Below are 17,573 nucleotides of genomic sequence, written 5' to 3'. Positions count from 1 at the left end.
ATGCAGGATATTTATCGAATATAACTGATAGCTGATGGGAATTTTAGGAGTGGGCAGCAGAATGACTGCTGGGCATTTTATCTTATTTCTGGTAAGGAAGAGGCTCCACAACCAAAAATACAAAGAAAAAGAAACTATATAGTACATAACCAAAACTGAAACTTTAGAGCTCTAGCATGTGTTAATTTTTAAAAGATCACTCCAGAGGTAAATTGCTTCCAGATGTTGATTCAACATAAATTACAGAAACAATGAGTAATGATGCTGTTGCGTGTGTAGGACTATGCACATGGAAAAAAAAAAAAGAGGAAATGAACCAACAATTGTTTTGGTTACTTTATGATACAGACAAATCTGAGGCTGGATGTGTACAGAGGTTTGTCATTTGGCGTCATTTTAACGCAGCAGCATTATACTAAAGTTTTTTTTTTTTTTAAATACAGAGGTCATAACCTGGCAAAAAAGAAAATTATCCTTGGTACACTAACGTTATTGGACAAATATGAAACATTAGAGCAAATTGACACATGGGGCATTTCCTTCCTATTGATTTACTTACTTTTAAAGTTATTCATTCACAGTTCTGCAATAATACTGTGATTAGCACCTAAAAAAAAGAGTGTGGAAAGTATTGCACTGACTAAGATGATCCAAACACAGATTACTCAAACTGTGTGGTGGTTAATCATTACATGTTTGATAACATCACACAGTGGTAATCTGCCTGAGTCACTGTGTGTATAGTTCCAAGGACAACCATGTGACATGTGAAGATGAATCATATGTAGTTGAAGAGCATTGTAATGGTTGCTGTGCTACACAGAATGGCAATCAGGATGGTATATGATAATTAACCCTTAGCGCCTATCAGCAGAGACTGATTGTGTGTTACGCAAGCATGACCATGCATGGTTTAAAGAGGGTATAGGGCAGTTCAGAGTAATTAATAAACACAGATTACAACCAGGCACAAGAGCAATCTGAAACCTGGTGATGTGGATAAATATTTGATTGAAAACATTTCCTGTCTATGAGAAAGTAAAATGCCACACACAAAAAAAACAACATAAGAAGTAGTTGGGCCCAGCAGTTTGGGCTACAGCTACAGCTTATTAACTTAATAACTGATTTGTAAATAAACTCAAAACAAGTAGTCTTTTAACAATTTAGATACAAGATTTATAATGTAACTGTGGACTTATGACCTAACTGCATTTTTAAAACAAAATTTGGACATTTAATAGAGCGAACCCTTTATTTATAAAATAATTGTTAGCTATGGCTGGAGTAATAGAAATGCTTTGAAATCTGCCCCTACACTATATACTGTACTGTAGAGTTGTAGTTTCTTCATTTTTACTGCTACATAACAACTATCTGCGAGCACAAAGTCTCTGACAACTCAAATATCAAACATCCAACTTTTTTTTCCCCCTGCTTTCTAACCAGACGCCAACACTAGATACACCTTATATTACTCTTGAAAGACACTATGCTTTAAATGTTAAATTAAGGGAAAGAGATCTATGTGAATTTTTAGCTGACCTTTATATAAGATAGTCATATTTAAATGAAATTGACTAATAAAAAAAAGGAAAGTTTTCAAAGAAGCAAGTTTATTATAGTAACTTCTGAATAAAATAAGTTAGATAAGATGTAAACTGCTTCTTATATAAAACCGATAGGAGACGTTTGACAAAATTTGCAACAAAAGTGACTCCAATCACCTGATATTTTCAAACTTTTATTACATTGTGAGCAAACTGATTCAAGCCACAATGTTTCTGTCCTTGTAAAAAACACAAAGTACAGTAGGTCACAGCTTTGCCTTTTCTTCCTCTGAAAAAGTGAGTGTTGTAAATAAATATGTTATCTTTATGGCAAATAGAAAACTGTTCTGAAAAGAGCAGTGTGACTGACTAGTGCTCTTATTTTTCTAGTTTCAGCAGTATCATTATCTTAACAGTGTACTGGGTATTTTAGTACACATTCACTTCTGCCATAGACACACTTGCAGTAAAACATGTTATTTAAGCAGAGCTCTCTGCATTGTGAAATACTTTAATAGACTGTATATCTCAGAAAGCTTCAGGGCTGTTCCATTAGCTCCAACTTTCCAAGGACTGTTTTATAACCGATTAAAAAATGGTAATGCTGAAATGTCCACTTATTCTGGGATACAATGAAAATAAATGATGTATCAGTACATGTACTCATGATCACTATTGAGGTATCTGTTTAGTTGTCTGTCATGATTTAATCCCGTACCCATTCACAAGGTATTTTTGGCAATTGCATTAAGAGTGCGGACTTTGCTCACGTCTGCCACCTTCAGGCCGTACTCAGGTGCTGAGAAAGTAGCTCCCATTGTCACACAAGTGTTCCTACACAAGAAAATATTAATACACAGAGAGCACCAAAAAAATTAAATCCTACTCCACATAGATCCCTGAATCATAGTATTGTACGTAAGCATCTGCAAATACTTTGAACCTACCTGAACTTCATGGCAGATTCCCTATTAGAGCGGGCTGAGCAGTGAAACTCTTGAGCTGCTGAACCCTCTAAAATTCTCTGCAGGTTTCTCTCTGTGATACCCCCGCCTGTTATAAAAAAAAATGACAATGAAGTAAAGAAGAAGAAATAAAAATAAAATGACATACTGGAGAAAAAATAAAGGCACTAACCTGGCATTACGATAATTCTTCCTTTAGCCTGTTGAATAAAAATTATAATGTAAGAGTGGTAGAAAGGGAGAGACATGAGATGCTGACCTGGAATGACTAGGAATATATAGCCACGTTGTTTTCCTGTGCTTAGACAGGTATGCATGTTTATAATTCACACATACTTGATCAATGATCCGTTTAATGACAGGGAGGCCCTCCAAAGCAGAGCTGTCACAGCCACTTGTCAACACGCGTTGGAACCCTAATGACACCAGCGTCTCCACAGCTATGGTTGGGTCGTGAACCACGTCAAAGGCTGCAGTAGGATCAATACTGGTTTATTAACCAGAGCTAATACTCACTTTTGTTCCAGTGAGGCTTTGTGACATTTCTTAAGTCCAACTATAGAAATCTTAATTTAATCTTAAGGAATTTAATTATAGAAGAAAATGTTACCTCTGTGGAATGTGACTGGCAATGGACGAGCAGCAGCTAGCGTACATAAGATGACAAATAAAAAAATAAATGAAACACTTTAATTTTCAGTACCTTAAGGAAAGTTGTATTAATAAAAGAGCTTTACATTCTGAATGTTTTTTTTCCTCTTTGTGAGCCTACAAACTCAGTTTCAAGGTCTTCATAGCGGTGAGGAGATCGTCCTATTCTTTATATATGCTTATAATATATAATGTTGTCACGTGTGTCTTATTTTCCATAATGCCTATTTACCGTGTTGCTCTGTTCTGTACACAATGGCGAAGTTTCTTCCATTTTCTTTCAAATTAAACTAAAAGGTTTATAGGGAGGTCCTCTAATCTGATTTAAGGGTCTATGGGCAGGGGGCTTGTATGGCATTGGGTGAATTTGCAATTTGAGATCTTGGGGTATATAAATAAACCAGTATTAATGCCTACATTTGCATGCATAAGGGCTTCACTATTACAAACAAATAAAAATCCAGAGGGAAGGTTGTTGCATTGGCAATATTGAAAGAAAAAACTTGCAGCTTTAATATGACAGTATAATCACAGATACTGTATCTGTGATCGTGTGCCCTGTCAGCCTACGCAGATAACATCAAATATACTGGCAGACAATACCCAGTAACTCCATGCAGAGCTCTGTGTCCACCCGTCCGTCCTCTGTCAGGGCTCCCAGCACCAGTCCATCAGCTCCGTGACTCTTCATCAGCTCTATGTCCTTCCTCATTACTTCCACTTCCTGGTCTGAATAGAGGAAGTCCCCTCCGCGAGGCCTTATCATCACATAGACTGGAATCTTGACATGCTGCTTGACTACCTGTAGAAGACCTACGGCGAAGCAAGTTAAATAAAAGCACAGGTGATCATTATATGCTTGTCTTAGCATCAGCAAATGCTAAGGTTGTGTGTGAAGAAGTGACCTGTGCCCACCTAGACTGGGAGTGAGCCCCCCCTCCAGCAGACTGGAACACAGCTCCAGTCGACCAGCACCTGGGAGGAAAGACAAACACTGAACTCAGGTGAACCAGCACAGTTCAGTTCAGTGCTGACTACAGACAGTCTTTCAAGAATAACTGCAGGTATTGGTAAGATAAACAGAAATGGCACAATTGCACGCTACCCACCTCCTCGTTCAGCATTGATAGCAGACTCTACGGAGTCCACACACACTTCCATCAAAAAGCCTTCTGCCATACTGTGACAGTCTGGACGGACGGACACACATGCAAACAGGGCCAGAAAGAGATTCAATGTGAATGAGTTAACCAACGCGTCTACAATCTTGTAATGAACAACTGAAACTTTGAACAGCTACCTGTCAAATCCACTTCCTATCGATTCATGGGAGCGTGGCCGTCGTTGAGAATCGACATGGGGTCAGTGCGTGTTGTGTTGTTTGGGTGACTGCTACTGGGCACCAACTTACAATGGATCTGCGTTTTCCGGATGGTTACATTTCAAACCCACCGTTTAAAGGGCGGGCGGTGCTATACTCGTCACGCTGCTCTGTTAAGCTAAAGGACTGTGACCGCCCATGCGGGATACGCTGAGACACAAAACATACACCAACCGCCTGAACGTTCGCTGTATGATCGTCGTACGCATGAATAAATAATATATACATATATGATATTTGTTATTTCTGTTGCGGGCCGTGTTTTTTGTCTAACAAAATAAAAAAATAATGCTACTTTAAAATTTCCTCCTTAACTTGCTGTGACGTCACGAGGTCAAAGTTGATCGGTGCATAGTAGCTGTGCTATGGAAACATGTTCGTGTGACAGTAAGCTTTTACTCAGGCTAAAACATTATTATATCAGCTCTGTAGGATCAGCTCAGCGTTAACGGATTTGAAGGAACAAAAATGTTGCTCTCCTCATTACGGACAACGATATTTTACAGTTGCAGAGGTGTCAGCAAGGCATTTCATCCCAGCACTGTGAGTAGCGACCTGCTAATGTTAGCTAACATCAATTAGCCAGCTAAGCATGAAAAAGGTCAGACAGTGTGTAAGCAATGTAAATATATTTTAACACAGACTGTGAGCCACTTTCGAAAAGCCATCTGCCAACTACAGTTTGTTTCAGCTTTCTTGTGTGTTAGGGCTATTACCTGGGTGTTTGGACTCAGCAGCAGTCACGTCCTCAAGTTATCAGGTCACAGCTAAGTTATCTAATCGACCTCCTACATCTTTGTGTTGCGTGACACCCATGTTTTAAACTATTAAATTTAGAGCTGAAAATGACCCAATCGTATGAAATGTCTATTGTATTGTATGCATTTTGAATTCCTTAAAGCACTAAGCCAGTTATTTCCTATTTTTGTTATTTTCAACAAACCCCATTATAAGACATAAATCAACAATGATTTATATTCCCTATGATTGTTGACAGCGCCACATTTCTCGTGAGGAAAAATAAATGATTCCCAGTGCAGCATGTGCCTCTCTTATGTGTTTTTGATAGCTTTTAAATAAAATTGGAAGTATGTTGTTGCACATTTAAGATTTGGGGCTGTATAAATAAAACTTCAGAAAAGGGGGTTCTGAATTCACAGATGTTACAGTGAGTAGATGCATTTGTTTGGTTTTAGTTTTTTTTTAATGGGATTTGTTGATAGCAATTGGCTTGTTGAAGTAGAAAAGGGTCTTCACCAAATCACTGTGTTGAATATCTGTAAACTGTTGATTTTGTCTAGTAGTAAATGTTGAAGTTCTTGTGTAGATTTACTTTATTATAGATTTGAAACTTGTTTTGCCCAGCATTGTTTCAAGTCCTCTCTCCCCATTATTTACAACCTCAGAGGAGTCCACAGCTACGACAATGGGTTGTGAAACGAGGTCAGAGCACCATCACAGCAGAAGCAGGGGCTGCCTCTACTGTCCCAAACACAGCCACAAATCGCATTGTAGGTCGCTGGTTACTTGGATGCAGTGGTCTGGTAGCTGGAGCTATTGTCTTGGGTGGTGTCACAAGGTAATAGTGATGTGTCTGCTCATGTAACAGTCTTCTTATTACTGTGTTGTATGTACTTACTGTATATTCACGTTTGTTTTAATCAGGCTCACAGAATCTGGACTTTCCATGGTTGACTGGCATTTGGTGAGAGAGATGAAGCCACCTCAGTCACAAGCAGAATGGGAGGCAGAATTTTCCAAGTACCAGCAGTTTCCAGAATTCAAAATGTAATGCATAATCTTTTCTCTTTACCTTATGAAAATACAGTATATTTGCACAGTTTTAAATGCACCCTATCATTAATTAATAAAACATACTTTGAGAATCTGTTATGATATTGAAATGGTTTAGCATGCCTCAATTAATTATTCAAACTATCTCTTGACACTGAATTTGAGTATGAAGTTTTTTTCAGTAGCATCTAAATTCTGAATCCAAACAGACCTTTATTGTATTTTATTTTTCAAGGCAGTTTTCTCAGTTACGTAACTAGTTGCATATAATCTAGGGCATTTAATACAAATATTAATTATATATTGTCATATTTTTCCAGATTGAACCATGATATGACTTTGTCAGAGTTTAAATTCATCTTCTTCATGGAGTGGGGTCATCGAATGTGGGGCAGACTGGTTGGACTTGCATACATCCTCCCCACCGTTTACTTCTGGAAGAAAGGATACTTCACTCGCTCCATGAAGGGAAAAGTGCTGGGGCTTTGTGGATTTGTTGTCTTTCAGGTAAGATAGTACAACTGTTATGAGTCTAGTCTTTCAAAACAGCTATTTTTTCTACAACAGGTTGGACACGCGCTTTTAAACCACGATTAGATCAAATCTGAGCAAAAGAATACATTAATGACTTTAACATTGTGTGTGTCCTAATAGGGCCTTCTGGGGTGGTACATGGTAAAAAGTGGTCTGGAGGAAAAGCCTGAGTCGTATGACATCCCACGGGTTAGCCAGTATCGTCTGAGTGCTCACCTTGGTTCTGCTTTGCTACTCTACTGTGCCAGTCTCTGGATAGGGCTTACTCAACTGTTGCCTGCACACAAGGTACAGGGGCAATCACACATGTGAGTCAAATAGGATCACAAATTACTTTTTTTTTTTTTAATACTTCTTTTGGGAATCACTTTTTCAGATGACAGAGACCAGACATATCATGCAGCTCAAGAGATTTGCCAAGGGTACTGCTGGACTGGTGTTCCTTACTGCTCTTTCAGGTACTTTTTGTTCATTTGCAGACATAAATGTATAAATGCTGAGTTTTTATTCAGTTTGTCAAGCTGTTTTTTATGTTGTTACTGTCAAGGAAATCTGAATATTTAGGTCTAGTATGTAAAAACAAATCTACATCTCCTACACTTTGTAAAAGTTTAAGTTGAACCAATACTATTTAACCTTGTTTAAAATACAGGTGCTTTTGTTGCTGGTTTGGATGCTGGGTTAGTGTATAACTCTTTTCCTAAAATGGGAGAGCGATGGATCCCTGATGATCTGCTGGCTTTTTCTCCTACCCTCAAGAACTTCTTTGAAAATCCCACAACAGTGCAGTTCGACCACAGAATTTTGGTATGTTATCATTTCTGGAAAGAAGTAGCCTTTTGGACAACATTTAAATTCAAATTAATGAGCATTTGTACACTTCTGTTTATTGAACTGAAAGGCAGAAGTGGTGTGTTAAGTATTCTGTCTATTCTGCTTTTTATCTCCAGGGGATCTCTTCTTTAGCTGCAATTACAGGCCTCTATCTGTTCTCAAGAAGGATGTTGCTGCCCAGAAGGGCTAAGATTGCCATTAGCCTACTTGCAGCAATGGCCTATGGACAGGTAGGTTGTCAGTCAACACAGACACAAGTGATTCAAGCTCTGTAACTGATCAGTGCAACTTAAGTCAAAGAAACTGTATGTTTCTACTCTGCAGGTTGTCCTTGGTATCAGCACTCTGTTACTGTATGTCCCCACATCACTGGCAGCAACTCACCAGTCAGGCTCCGTGGCTCTCCTCTCACTGGCCATTTGGGTTCTGGCGGAGCTCCGCAAAATGCCCAAGTAAATCCCTGCTCCTTTATGGACACATCTAATCCTTACAGGCCGCACTTCTAGCAAAGTAGAAGTCGTGGTGCAAAGCAATCCTCATGCGGTGAGAGTGGACGATGTTGTTACACTGTTAATAAAGCGAGGATGTACAATAATACACTGGCCACTTCATTGAGTACACCTGAACAGTCGAATGCAATCCAATACAGCAGCTCTGCCAGGAATTCTACTTTTACATGGTTATTATTTATCAATTTTTGTTTGATCAGAAAGGTGACAGTTCTACGGTTTGTTTTTCTATTTTGTTTTTTATATTGAGATCAAAGTGAGATTTGGAGTCAGACTAGAGTATGACTGTAACAATGTTGACATTGTGAGGTAACAAATATGTTGAATCTCGATTGTTTCTTTGTAAACCTGAAAACGCTCTTATTTTAATAAAAACAATATTATGTACACATTTTTAAATTGAAACGCCATTCCATTTTGCATAGTAACTGTGATTTTTATTGTCTCTGTACAAAATATACACATTCTGAATACGTAATGCAACCAGTTGAGGATAGCTAACTAGACAGTCAGTACAATGGGTTAGTAGGTTTTCATTGTGGTAGAGACAGTACATGCGGGCATAGACAGGTTTTACTTGTGGTCAGGAAGGGAAGTTGTAAAACTGTGGGCAAGGAACAATCAGAACCAAACCACTTTTTCGCTTGAAAATAAATGTTTGCAGAAAGAATACAGAACAGAAAAAGGAAACTGTAGGGTTTGAAGTGCATATTCATCAGGGCTATAGTGCACCCTTATACTGTGCGGTGACACAAATAAGAAGTTGGATGATTGGAAAAGTAAGAGAGAACATTATTGCTTTACCATGGTAATCTTTGCATTTGAAGTGCACTACAGCCTATTCAATTATAGCTGAAGTGCCTCTGGTACTCATACCATCTTACATTTAAGAGTAGCTGTAATATGGAACAAACTAATTAAAATGGTTGCAAATTCTCCCAAAATAATTCATCAGAGCCTGACGTGTGGGATCACAATCAAAAATTACACATGGGTTTGGACAGTGTGCCGTAAACCATGTTGTCAGTTTACCAGACTACAACCTTTATTTCTGATTGCCCCTTGCCCTCATTACTACAGACCATTGCCCCCTCTCTTCACCCATGGGAGGGCTATATGTCTTAACTTAGAGTGGCTTTAAATATCTTGTATCTTTTACTGTATTTTCTCTTTGGTGTTACAGAGAGGGGGAGAGAAAGCAATGGGATGCTGGGCTTAAAATAAAAAGCTGTAATCAGAACCACGTCTCTCACAGTACATACACGCACATACTATGCTTCATTGAAATTTAATGAGCCTAATTAAATGGATTTTTATTTTTATTTTTTATTTTTTCCGATTACAAGAAGTTCACAAATACAATCTGCAATCTAATTCCCCATTTGATGTATATTATTAGACTGGTACAACTGTGGCATGACAGTCTCGTGTTGAGAGAAACTGGGATGGTCAAAACAACTTGTGAACTATAGTGCAGTATAGCTGTATAGTGCAGTCCACGTTGTGCTGCCTAATGTCACACCACTGGGAATACTAGAAAATGTACAACAGTCAACAGACACCTAGAGCTAGGACTGTAATTGTTTGGAAGGCAGGGAATTATTCTACCAGAATCCCATGAATGGAGGTGGGCATTATATCATTAGAGTCTTACATAGGTAAGATAGATGACATCTCTTTCAGTTACACATGCACACACACACACACACACACACGACAAAGGGTGAGGCACCTGTGAATGACTAGGGACAGCAGACAGACGAGCAGACTTTGGAGTATCTCTGTAAATACATAATTGGATATTAGTGACATCATCATGCGATACTGAAATCAGTTCCTCATGGAAAACAACATGTTTGAAGCTCCATGTGTAAAAAGGGGATCGCCTGCATCTCCGGCGTGTCACTTGTTCCCTTGTGTCTTTCTCGCTCTCGTCCACTAGATGGCGATAGGCTCATTTCTATGTTTATGGCCGGGACATGAGCAGTCTGACAGCTCCAGGGCGGCGTTACCCACATGCACAAAGGAAAGATCAGATTCACAAATCCAAATCTCAGCCATCATCGAGAAAGGGGGAAAGGTGAACTTAAGTCCACGTTTTGGAACAAATTCCTTCCTCTGAGTGCAGCCATTACAGGCTGTGATAGTTCGTCTTCCAATAAAGTAATAAATAAAGTTAAAATAAAACAGGTGAGGGGTCTTGGGTGTGCCAGTTCCTGTGAGCCCGCTGCTTTCCTTCTCTGTCTGTGTCTCTGGGTAAAACTAAGGTTCTGCACGATGAGAAAGGAAGTCGGGGAAACTCCACTGGAGAAATGCCACTGGGGACCCAGGAAGAGGGAGAGAGCCTCTTGGTGTCGTCAGACTCTCAACATAGACAAGCACAAGCTTGCAGGTCAGAATGCGACCACACACACACAAACACACACATTTGCAAACTGTGTCTTTTCAATGTGGATTCCTCTTATACACACACACTCTCTCTCTCTCTCTCCTCTCCCTGGTGCCAGCATCTTAACTGGTTCAGACTTTTAGATGACGTTGTCAAACAGCTGCATGGACTGCATGATGTTTTCATCCTAGACAGAGACATAGAGGGTTAGATTCCAGTATTATCTTGGTAAGATTAGGATGAAAAGATGAACGCCACTTTCTCTCCGAAATGTAAGAAGCTAGATTCAGGAGAGGATTGGCTTAGTGTAGCAGAAAGAAAAGAAAAAGCTATCATAGCACAGGAGTTTGTCCAGAGTTAAAGTAAAAGAAATGGTGGTGTCAATCTTCTCATCTGACACAGCAACAATGCAAATTACATATTTCCAAATCAAACTAATTCTTAAGTACTTTAAAAGCCACTTTTCTACCTTTTTGCATGACTCAATGAACTCCTCTATGGTGACCACTCCATCTTTATTCCGGTCCATTTTCTGAAAGAACAATACAGCCATTAGAGACGCACTCCCTAAAAAATATGCTCCACTTATACACTTTTTATTTTTTTAGCTCTATAAACTATACTTCTGTGGTCTTTGAAAGAAAAGACTGTTTAGTTTCACCTGAAAGAAGCTCTCCACATGTTCTCTTGGGGCATCATCCTGCATAGTGGGGTATGTGTACTTCCCCATCATGTCATAGATGGACTTCATGATGTCCAACATCTCCTGTAAAGTGATGACAAAAGGGGGTGAATATTATTTAGGAGGTAGAAACTGCCATAAGCAAGTACAGTTGAATTTCCTCACCTGATATCCATAAAAATTCAAATTATATACATAGTGTCACCTCTTTGGTGATGCAGCCATCCTTGTTCAGGTCGTAGAGGTTGAACGCCCAGTTTAGCCGGTCGTTAATGGTCCCTCTCAGGATGATAGACAGGCCAAATACAAAGTCCTGGGATAGAAGGGGAACAAATACATCTTTACATACTAACATAAGTCTGTATCACAGTACCAATGCAGTACAGTATTTAAAGAAGATATATTTATCAATTTATGTGGATATAGCTGTGTTGTTCATAGGATCATATACTTGTTTTTATCTCTCTGACATAAGAACAGAGCTTACCTCAAAACTAACTGAGCCATTCTTGTTAGTGTCGAAGGCTTCAAACAAGAAGTGCGCGTACATACTTGAATCTGCAAAGGCAGAGACTTGTAGTAACCAGCGTGCCCTCAACACAGGAAGCAAAGTCTTTGAACAGCTAGGATTAGCGGAGAGTTAAATATAGCCTAGATATAAAAATAATTTCAAATACAACTGGAGGCGAGTGGTTAACATTTCATCAACCTAAATATCATGAAATGAAAAACTGCCTTGCCTTTTTGCAGAGCATGTACCGTAGTTCAGCACAGCAGATTTATGACTTAATTACGTTCATTTCATTGAAGTGATGAAAAGCTACGTGCGTACCTCCACAAAATCAAATAAATGATGTTATTTACAGTTTTACCTGAAATTTATGAAGTGAATGAAGACATAGAGAACGATGTAAATGAAAACATTATGGACACAGTCGGAGCTCAACATCTCTTGAGGAGCTGACAACTCACCTCCCTGAGGAAAGAACTGGGAGTAAATGGTCTGAAATTTCTCCTCATTCACCACTCCACTCGGACACTCCTGGGAAGCAAATGTGAATTGAGAAAACCTATTAGCTTATTAACTATAGAAAGCTTAATGGATTACATGGTAACTTCAGGTTTTGCATGATTGATATTGCTCTGATTTCCATAATGACTTAATTAGAACCAGCATTCTTTTAATTTTTCATTTTGCCTTATCGATCCTTTCTTCAAACATACATTTTTGAAACCCCTGTAGAGGACTTGCAGCTCCTTCTTGGTGAACTTGGTCTGCTCCTGCAGCTTGTCCATGCTTTCGGGGCGATGGCACACGGTAGATAACTCAAAGTCATCTTCCACGCTGTCTGTGTGAGGGAGAGACCAGTGTTAGCATTTTTCAGTATGCTCACACCAGCCTGCAGGGACTGGAGAACAATGAAGTCATCAAACTGAGGTTCAGCTCAGTGAACTGTATACGCTTTACATAGAGCTAAATAACTTATTGAAATCTTGAATGGATGCATTTGTCTAGTATCAGCTACCTGTATATTTATTGTATCACAAATCAGATGAAGAACAGAACATTTGTAAAGCAAAATTCAGATCAAGTACGCTAAAGCAAACTCCTATACTGAGAGAGGATGTTTAAGTTTAACAAGAATGGCAAAGAAGAGATAAGAGTTCAAGAAGAAAAACTAATAGGTGTGAAAACACACAAAGAGCTCTTCATCATTCATCATTGTCATCTCATCTGTTTCTCTGAAAACAACTGTCAACCCACAGCATGTGTCATATTCTACACTACACTATGAACACTCACAAATAGACACATGTTCCAGTGCCCGGGGGAGCAGCACATGCTTCAAATCACAAAATACAAAACCAGGTCTCACCCATTAGCCACAATAACACTGCAGTGTGTGCAAGTTTGTGGTTGTGTGTGTATCAGTAACTGAGTAACTGTGTGAGAGTTTATGATTAGTATGTTTTGGTGGATGTGTGAACCCGGCTGATCCACACAAGCATCCGTGTGGATCTTAGATCACTGAAGAGCCTGGGCATGTTGAGTAAAGTAGAGATGTATAGAGAGTGAAGGAGCACTTGCTTTGACTGATTGAGGGGGCAGCCGAGGGCTTGCAGCACGGCAGCAGCTTGAGGAATCGCTGCTTTATGGTTTTTTTGCTTTGGCTGGTGGAAGGATTACCTGCAATCACCAACCATAGCACAAAGGTTAGACACACACACAGACACAAGTCTGAGATGTATTTCTGTTTTCACACACACATGCACCCATGCCTGTAAAAAAGCAACACACACACACACACACACACACACGCACGCACACTCCATGCAATGAACAGATGCAACAAGAGACTGAGTCATGCCGTTCAGGCAAATTGGTAATTGCCTGCTAACCTGGCTTAGTGATGGGAGACCATGATTACCACTTGAAACTGTAGATATCACTGCACAACAGCACCACAGCGTGACCTCTAGAAACACACAGTTTCCCTAATCAGACAGGTTCTCATATTGCAGTGCTGCATTCGGTAAACTGTGTGTATTAGAAAAACAAACAGACAGAATCAATTTTAAAACACAAGTCAAACATCAACAGTTTTAACCCATAATCAGCTTAAACAAGGACGTCATGTCATAGTCGACTGTATTCAGCCAGACAAGAACCAGAGCCATCCACCAGAGTCCATCACGCCTGAAACCACATAATCAAACCACCAAACTTATCATATTTTTGGGCGTTTTTTGCAGAATGACCATGAAAATCTGACAGAAGAAGTAAAATACATGCACACATGAACCCACATACTTACTCTTGTCTCCTAGTTTCCATAGTAACAGTCCTATCACCCCTTCAGCACGACCCCGGCAGTAGGAGGGATGAAGGCCATAATGGGGAGAAAACCAATAGATCCACACTACCTCCACTGACAATCAAACCTATGTAATGTGTCACCCGGTTGTGTATCTGCACCACAGAGCCTCAGGGACTCTGACACCTCCTGACCTCACAGGCTCTGCCTTCATTTGGAGTCAGAACAGGTGGAGGACATGGTATCCAACAGATACCAGATTAATACATCAAGCCACGTAGCACAGCCCTCGGCCCTTGGGTCTGTGTGTATAGTACTGTACTGTAAGTTTACAGGACAGTGCAGCTCTTGTTCTATACGAACCCAGCATCAGACTACAATACAGAAACAAGTATCAAATACTTTTACCAGCAATCAAAAAGTCCTAAAGTTTATATGAGAACATACAGTAACAAGTAAGACACAGAAAAATAATAATAAATAATACCATTTCCTCTGCTGAGAAAGACCCGGGGCTTTGATTTAACCCCTGAACTGTGCACACCATATTTTATAGGCTCATTAAACCGTATTTCTTAGAAGATCTTGACATTAAAAGTAATGTAGAAGCTACAGCTGATAAATGTGGTGGACTAATAATGCAGTATTTTTATTTATAAGGTGATAATAAATTGAAAATAGCTAACAAGAATTGTGCAGTCAAACCTGCATATACCCAAAAAACTATAAATAACGACACTACTGTAAATACTTGCAACTAGTACTTCTATGTAATGATTACTGTAGTGTGGAACGTCTGTTGCTTAGCATTACATATCACAGTTTGAAGCACTCATTTTAAAATACTCGTAAGGATCATGAAAGCTGAATCTGCTGGAAACTGTCAATGCTTAGATATGCGCGTTTTAGGGCTGAGACACATTTTCCTCTCTTGCTGTGTCAAAGCCCTCTTCAAGTCTTTTTGTCCATTGCTTGTGATGAAATCGCTTGCTTGTTGTGAAGTCTCTCTCTTGGAAAACAACCATTTGATCTCACTGCAATTATCTATCTATCTATCTATCTATCTATCTATCTATCTATCTATCTATCTATCTATCTATCTATCTATCTATCTATCTACCTAAACACAATATTAAAAACATTGCTTTGTTGAAAACAAGTAGGTTATGGTGCTCTGTAAGCTACTGAAGTAACGTGACCAATTTGTTCTCCAGCCTTTGATGTTAAAATTGTTTTTTTGAGTGGCACTGACAATGAGACTGGAAATTCTTTCATTTTAGCCTGAGTAGGCGGAAAAGTAAAAACTGTCTACTCCTCTATCAGGCAGGGAACAAAAAACAACTTTTTGTGTTGTTGTTGTGCAGCATTATGACACACTTACACAGCACACCCTGTAGTGATTGTGCAATTAGAGTTCACTAGTTTCCTCCTGTATACACTGACAGACCATCACAACTCTACAGGAAATAAGAAAAACAGCTCTATTTTTAGCTGATGGAAACACATTTTTGGCAATATCCATTAACTTTTTAAGGAATTCAGGTTTCATAAACCCAAGAGAGTTGAGGATTTTTCTCGAAGCACAGAGAAACCACGTAATCCCTCAACTGAAGTGAAAGCAGAAAACATATTAGAGTTTAGAGCCACAGTCACACAGCTGATGCTGATAGAGATTGGCTGTGGAGATCCAACACTGAAGCTCTCAGCTATGATCACAGGGCCCTCCTGACATCCGGTGATGAGTAAAGTAGAGCAGCAATTTCTTAAAACTGGTTGCACTTTTCAAAAATGTTGCTTTGCGGGTCCAGTTGGTTTTTCATGTGCCTATAATTCAAATGGTTTCAAAGGATGCTTGGGATGTGATGTCATTCATTCCCCCCACTTCTCAGGCCTCTCTCTTAATATCATCTGCAGCCCAGCCATTCAGTATTTCCCTTCCATAAGACTCAGAGACTAACAAAAGTCAAGACAGGGAGAATGCAGCATGGTTGGAGATATACATATTTGAGCTCAAAACAGTGGGCCCTACATTTCCCAGAATGAATCTTTTTGCTAGCACCTCGCTGTGTAGCAAAACCTCACATTTGTCATGCAGGTTTTCAGTTAGAACTGTGTGGGCTTTGGGTATCCTGGTGGTCTTGTGTGGATGACACATTTATAATTGCAAAAAGCTGGTTTGGCTTCAGTTTCCTACATTTGTTGCATTCATACCCTCTTTTTCCTCCTACTTGAGCTTAAATAACCCTGTTGATACCATCAGGGTTTTATTTTCTGATATACTGAAGCCCCCCAAGAGACACAGAAGACACGGTTTTGTACTTTTCATGATGAACGAACTGACATTGATAGATAAAACTAGTGGAGTTCATGGTTGATAAAATAATACACAGAGAGAATCCATTAGATGTAAAAAGTAAAGTGTTCAATTAATATGTTTTTCCTGGGAGATGGATGGGCCAATATGAAAACGTGTTCAGGACATTAATTCTATATTCAAATGGATTTGTTTAGAAGTTTTGAATGCAGTTTTATCATTCTGCACCCTGGGCAAAAGTATGGATATACTGTACAGTATATAGTTTAGTAGTTCAGTCATAAGACAAAGCTACACACACACACACACACACACACACATCCACAAACAAACCATTGATACGTGTGACAAGCATGACAGCTAGTAAAGAAATTAGGCCAAATTACTGCGCTTTGTTAAGTTTAACCCTAAAAATACTTCAGAAACACACACACAGATCTACAAAGAGACACTCCCCTTTTCCAGCTCAGCGTTTATCTCCTAATGTCACCTCACCATATTCGGCATTTTGGCTTCTTACTCAGCACGTCTCTTCTGCATTCTTACCATTTCTCTTACCTGCCATGGAAAGGTCGATAAGCCCCAGAAAGTGCATCAGTTTTAGGGAGCTGCAGACCACCAGCAGGATTCCCACAGTCTGCAGCCCCTCCACCTCCCACTTGTCTTGGAAGAACAGATGCATCCTTTACCCCTTCCCCTCTTTCTCTTTCTGGTAAAAAATCTTCCTCTTGCCCCAGGGCAACCACGCTCCCCCTGCTCAGCTCCAACCAGGAATGCACCGTCTTCGTCTCTCAAGTCTCTCCTCTCAGTCTCCCTCTATATGCCGGTACTTGGCCATGCTAACTCCACACACAGGTCCCCGCCTGCTTTCTCCAGTGAAGGTAGATTGTTATTCCCCTCGTTTCTTTATGGAGAGTGGTAAGTGCGTGGCAGCAGGACTGTCGACTTGCTGCTCCTCCCCCGCTGTCTCCAGGCTGTCAAAGGTTGTTTAACTTCCAGGTGAAGTTCGGACAATTCACTGTATGTGTCCTGGCAGGCAGGCGTATATTGTTTTCTGACTCCCTCTGCTTTTCCAGCTACTGATTCTCAAACTCTCTCTACCCGCTGCCTGTCCTCCCTCTCTTTCTTGCCTTACCTCCGTCACTCTCCTCCTG

The 17,573-nt window shown here is 39.8% G+C and overlaps 3 protein-coding genes across 6 annotated transcripts in view; 1 reads left to right on the top strand and 2 right to left on the bottom strand.

The window, feature by feature from the left end:
* Positions 1–1,731: 1,731 nt before the first annotated feature.
* On the bottom strand, positions 1,732–4,616 carry cutc (cutC copper transporter homolog (E. coli)). The gene is made up of 9 exons (XM_026355179.1): positions 4,467–4,616; positions 4,276–4,356; positions 4,082–4,141; positions 3,770–3,979; positions 3,126–3,161; positions 2,852–2,985; positions 2,688–2,715; positions 2,498–2,603; positions 1,732–2,384 (listed from the first exon to the last, which is right to left on the bottom strand). The coding sequence occupies exons 2-9, from the start codon at positions 4,343–4,345 to the stop codon at positions 2,273–2,275; spliced, it is 756 nt and encodes a 251-aa protein (XP_026210964.1). The 5' UTR covers positions 4,346–4,356; positions 4,467–4,616; the 3' UTR covers positions 1,732–2,272.
* Positions 4,617–4,881: 265 nt separating this feature from the next.
* On the top strand, positions 4,882–8,587 carry LOC113158879 (cytochrome c oxidase assembly protein COX15 homolog). The gene is made up of 9 exons (XM_026355178.1): positions 4,882–5,090; positions 5,954–6,126; positions 6,213–6,335; positions 6,662–6,848; positions 6,996–7,163; positions 7,252–7,333; positions 7,528–7,682; positions 7,826–7,939; positions 8,034–8,587. The coding sequence occupies exons 1-9, from the start codon at positions 5,016–5,018 to the stop codon at positions 8,163–8,165; spliced, it is 1,209 nt and encodes a 402-aa protein (XP_026210963.1). The 5' UTR covers positions 4,882–5,015; the 3' UTR covers positions 8,166–8,587.
* An 89-nt stretch (positions 8,588–8,676) lies between these two features.
* Positions 8,677–17,573, bottom strand: part of LOC113158881 (Kv channel-interacting protein 2-like) — a 69,887-nt gene continuing 60,990 nt past the window's right edge. The window contains exons 1-9 of one of the 4 annotated variants that reach the window (XM_026355183.1): positions 16,978–17,487; positions 13,379–13,477; positions 12,514–12,638; positions 12,262–12,331; positions 11,777–11,847; positions 11,495–11,602; positions 11,269–11,373; positions 11,077–11,139; positions 8,677–10,794 (exon numbers count right to left, since the gene is read on the bottom strand). In XM_026355183.1, coding sequence (XP_026210968.1) covers positions 10,747–10,794; positions 11,077–11,139; positions 11,269–11,373; positions 11,495–11,602; positions 11,777–11,847; positions 12,262–12,331; positions 12,514–12,638; positions 13,379–13,477; positions 16,978–17,101 — 813 coding nt within the window. In that variant the 5' untranslated portion in view covers positions 17,102–17,487 and the 3' untranslated portion in view covers positions 8,677–10,746. Of the gene's footprint in view, positions 10,795–11,076; positions 11,140–11,268; positions 11,374–11,494; positions 11,603–11,776; positions 11,848–12,261; positions 12,332–12,513; positions 12,639–13,378; positions 13,478–16,977; positions 17,488–17,573 lie in introns of those variants that run through there. The other 3 variants (XM_026355182.1, XM_026355180.1, XM_026355181.1) reach the window with 3 other exon arrangements.

The sequence above is a fragment of the Anabas testudineus genome, chromosome 15 (genome assembly GCF_900324465.2).
Source record: "Anabas testudineus chromosome 15, fAnaTes1.2, whole genome shotgun sequence".
In the NCBI taxonomy this organism is placed as follows: Eukaryota; Metazoa; Chordata; class Actinopteri; order Anabantiformes; family Anabantidae; genus Anabas; species Anabas testudineus.
This window is presented reverse-complemented; position numbering and strand designations above follow the sequence as displayed.

Bases quoted from the DNA above. Each gene is read 5' to 3' on its own strand.
- cutc (XM_026355179.1), bottom strand. From the start codon at position 4,345: ATGGCAGAAGGCTTTTTGATGGAAGTGTGTGTGGACTCCGTAGAGTCT. The intron at 2,986-3,125 runs GTAACATTTTCT...ATCCTACTGCAG, and splicing joins GCCAGTCACATTCCACAGAG to CCTTTGACGTGGTTCACGAC. The intron at 2,716-2,851 runs GTATGTGTGAAT...TTTATTCAACAG, and splicing joins TTAAACGGATCATTGATCAA to GCTAAAGGAAGAATTATCGT.
- LOC113158879 (XM_026355178.1), top strand. From the start codon at position 5,016: ATGTTGCTCTCCTCATTACGGACAACGATATTTTACAGTTGCAGAGGT. The intron at 7,334-7,527 runs GTACTTTTTGTT...TTTAAAATACAG, and splicing joins GTTCCTTACTGCTCTTTCAG to GTGCTTTTGTTGCTGGTTTG. The intron at 7,683-7,825 runs GTATGTTATCAT...TTTTATCTCCAG, and splicing joins AGTTCGACCACAGAATTTTG to GGGATCTCTTCTTTAGCTGC.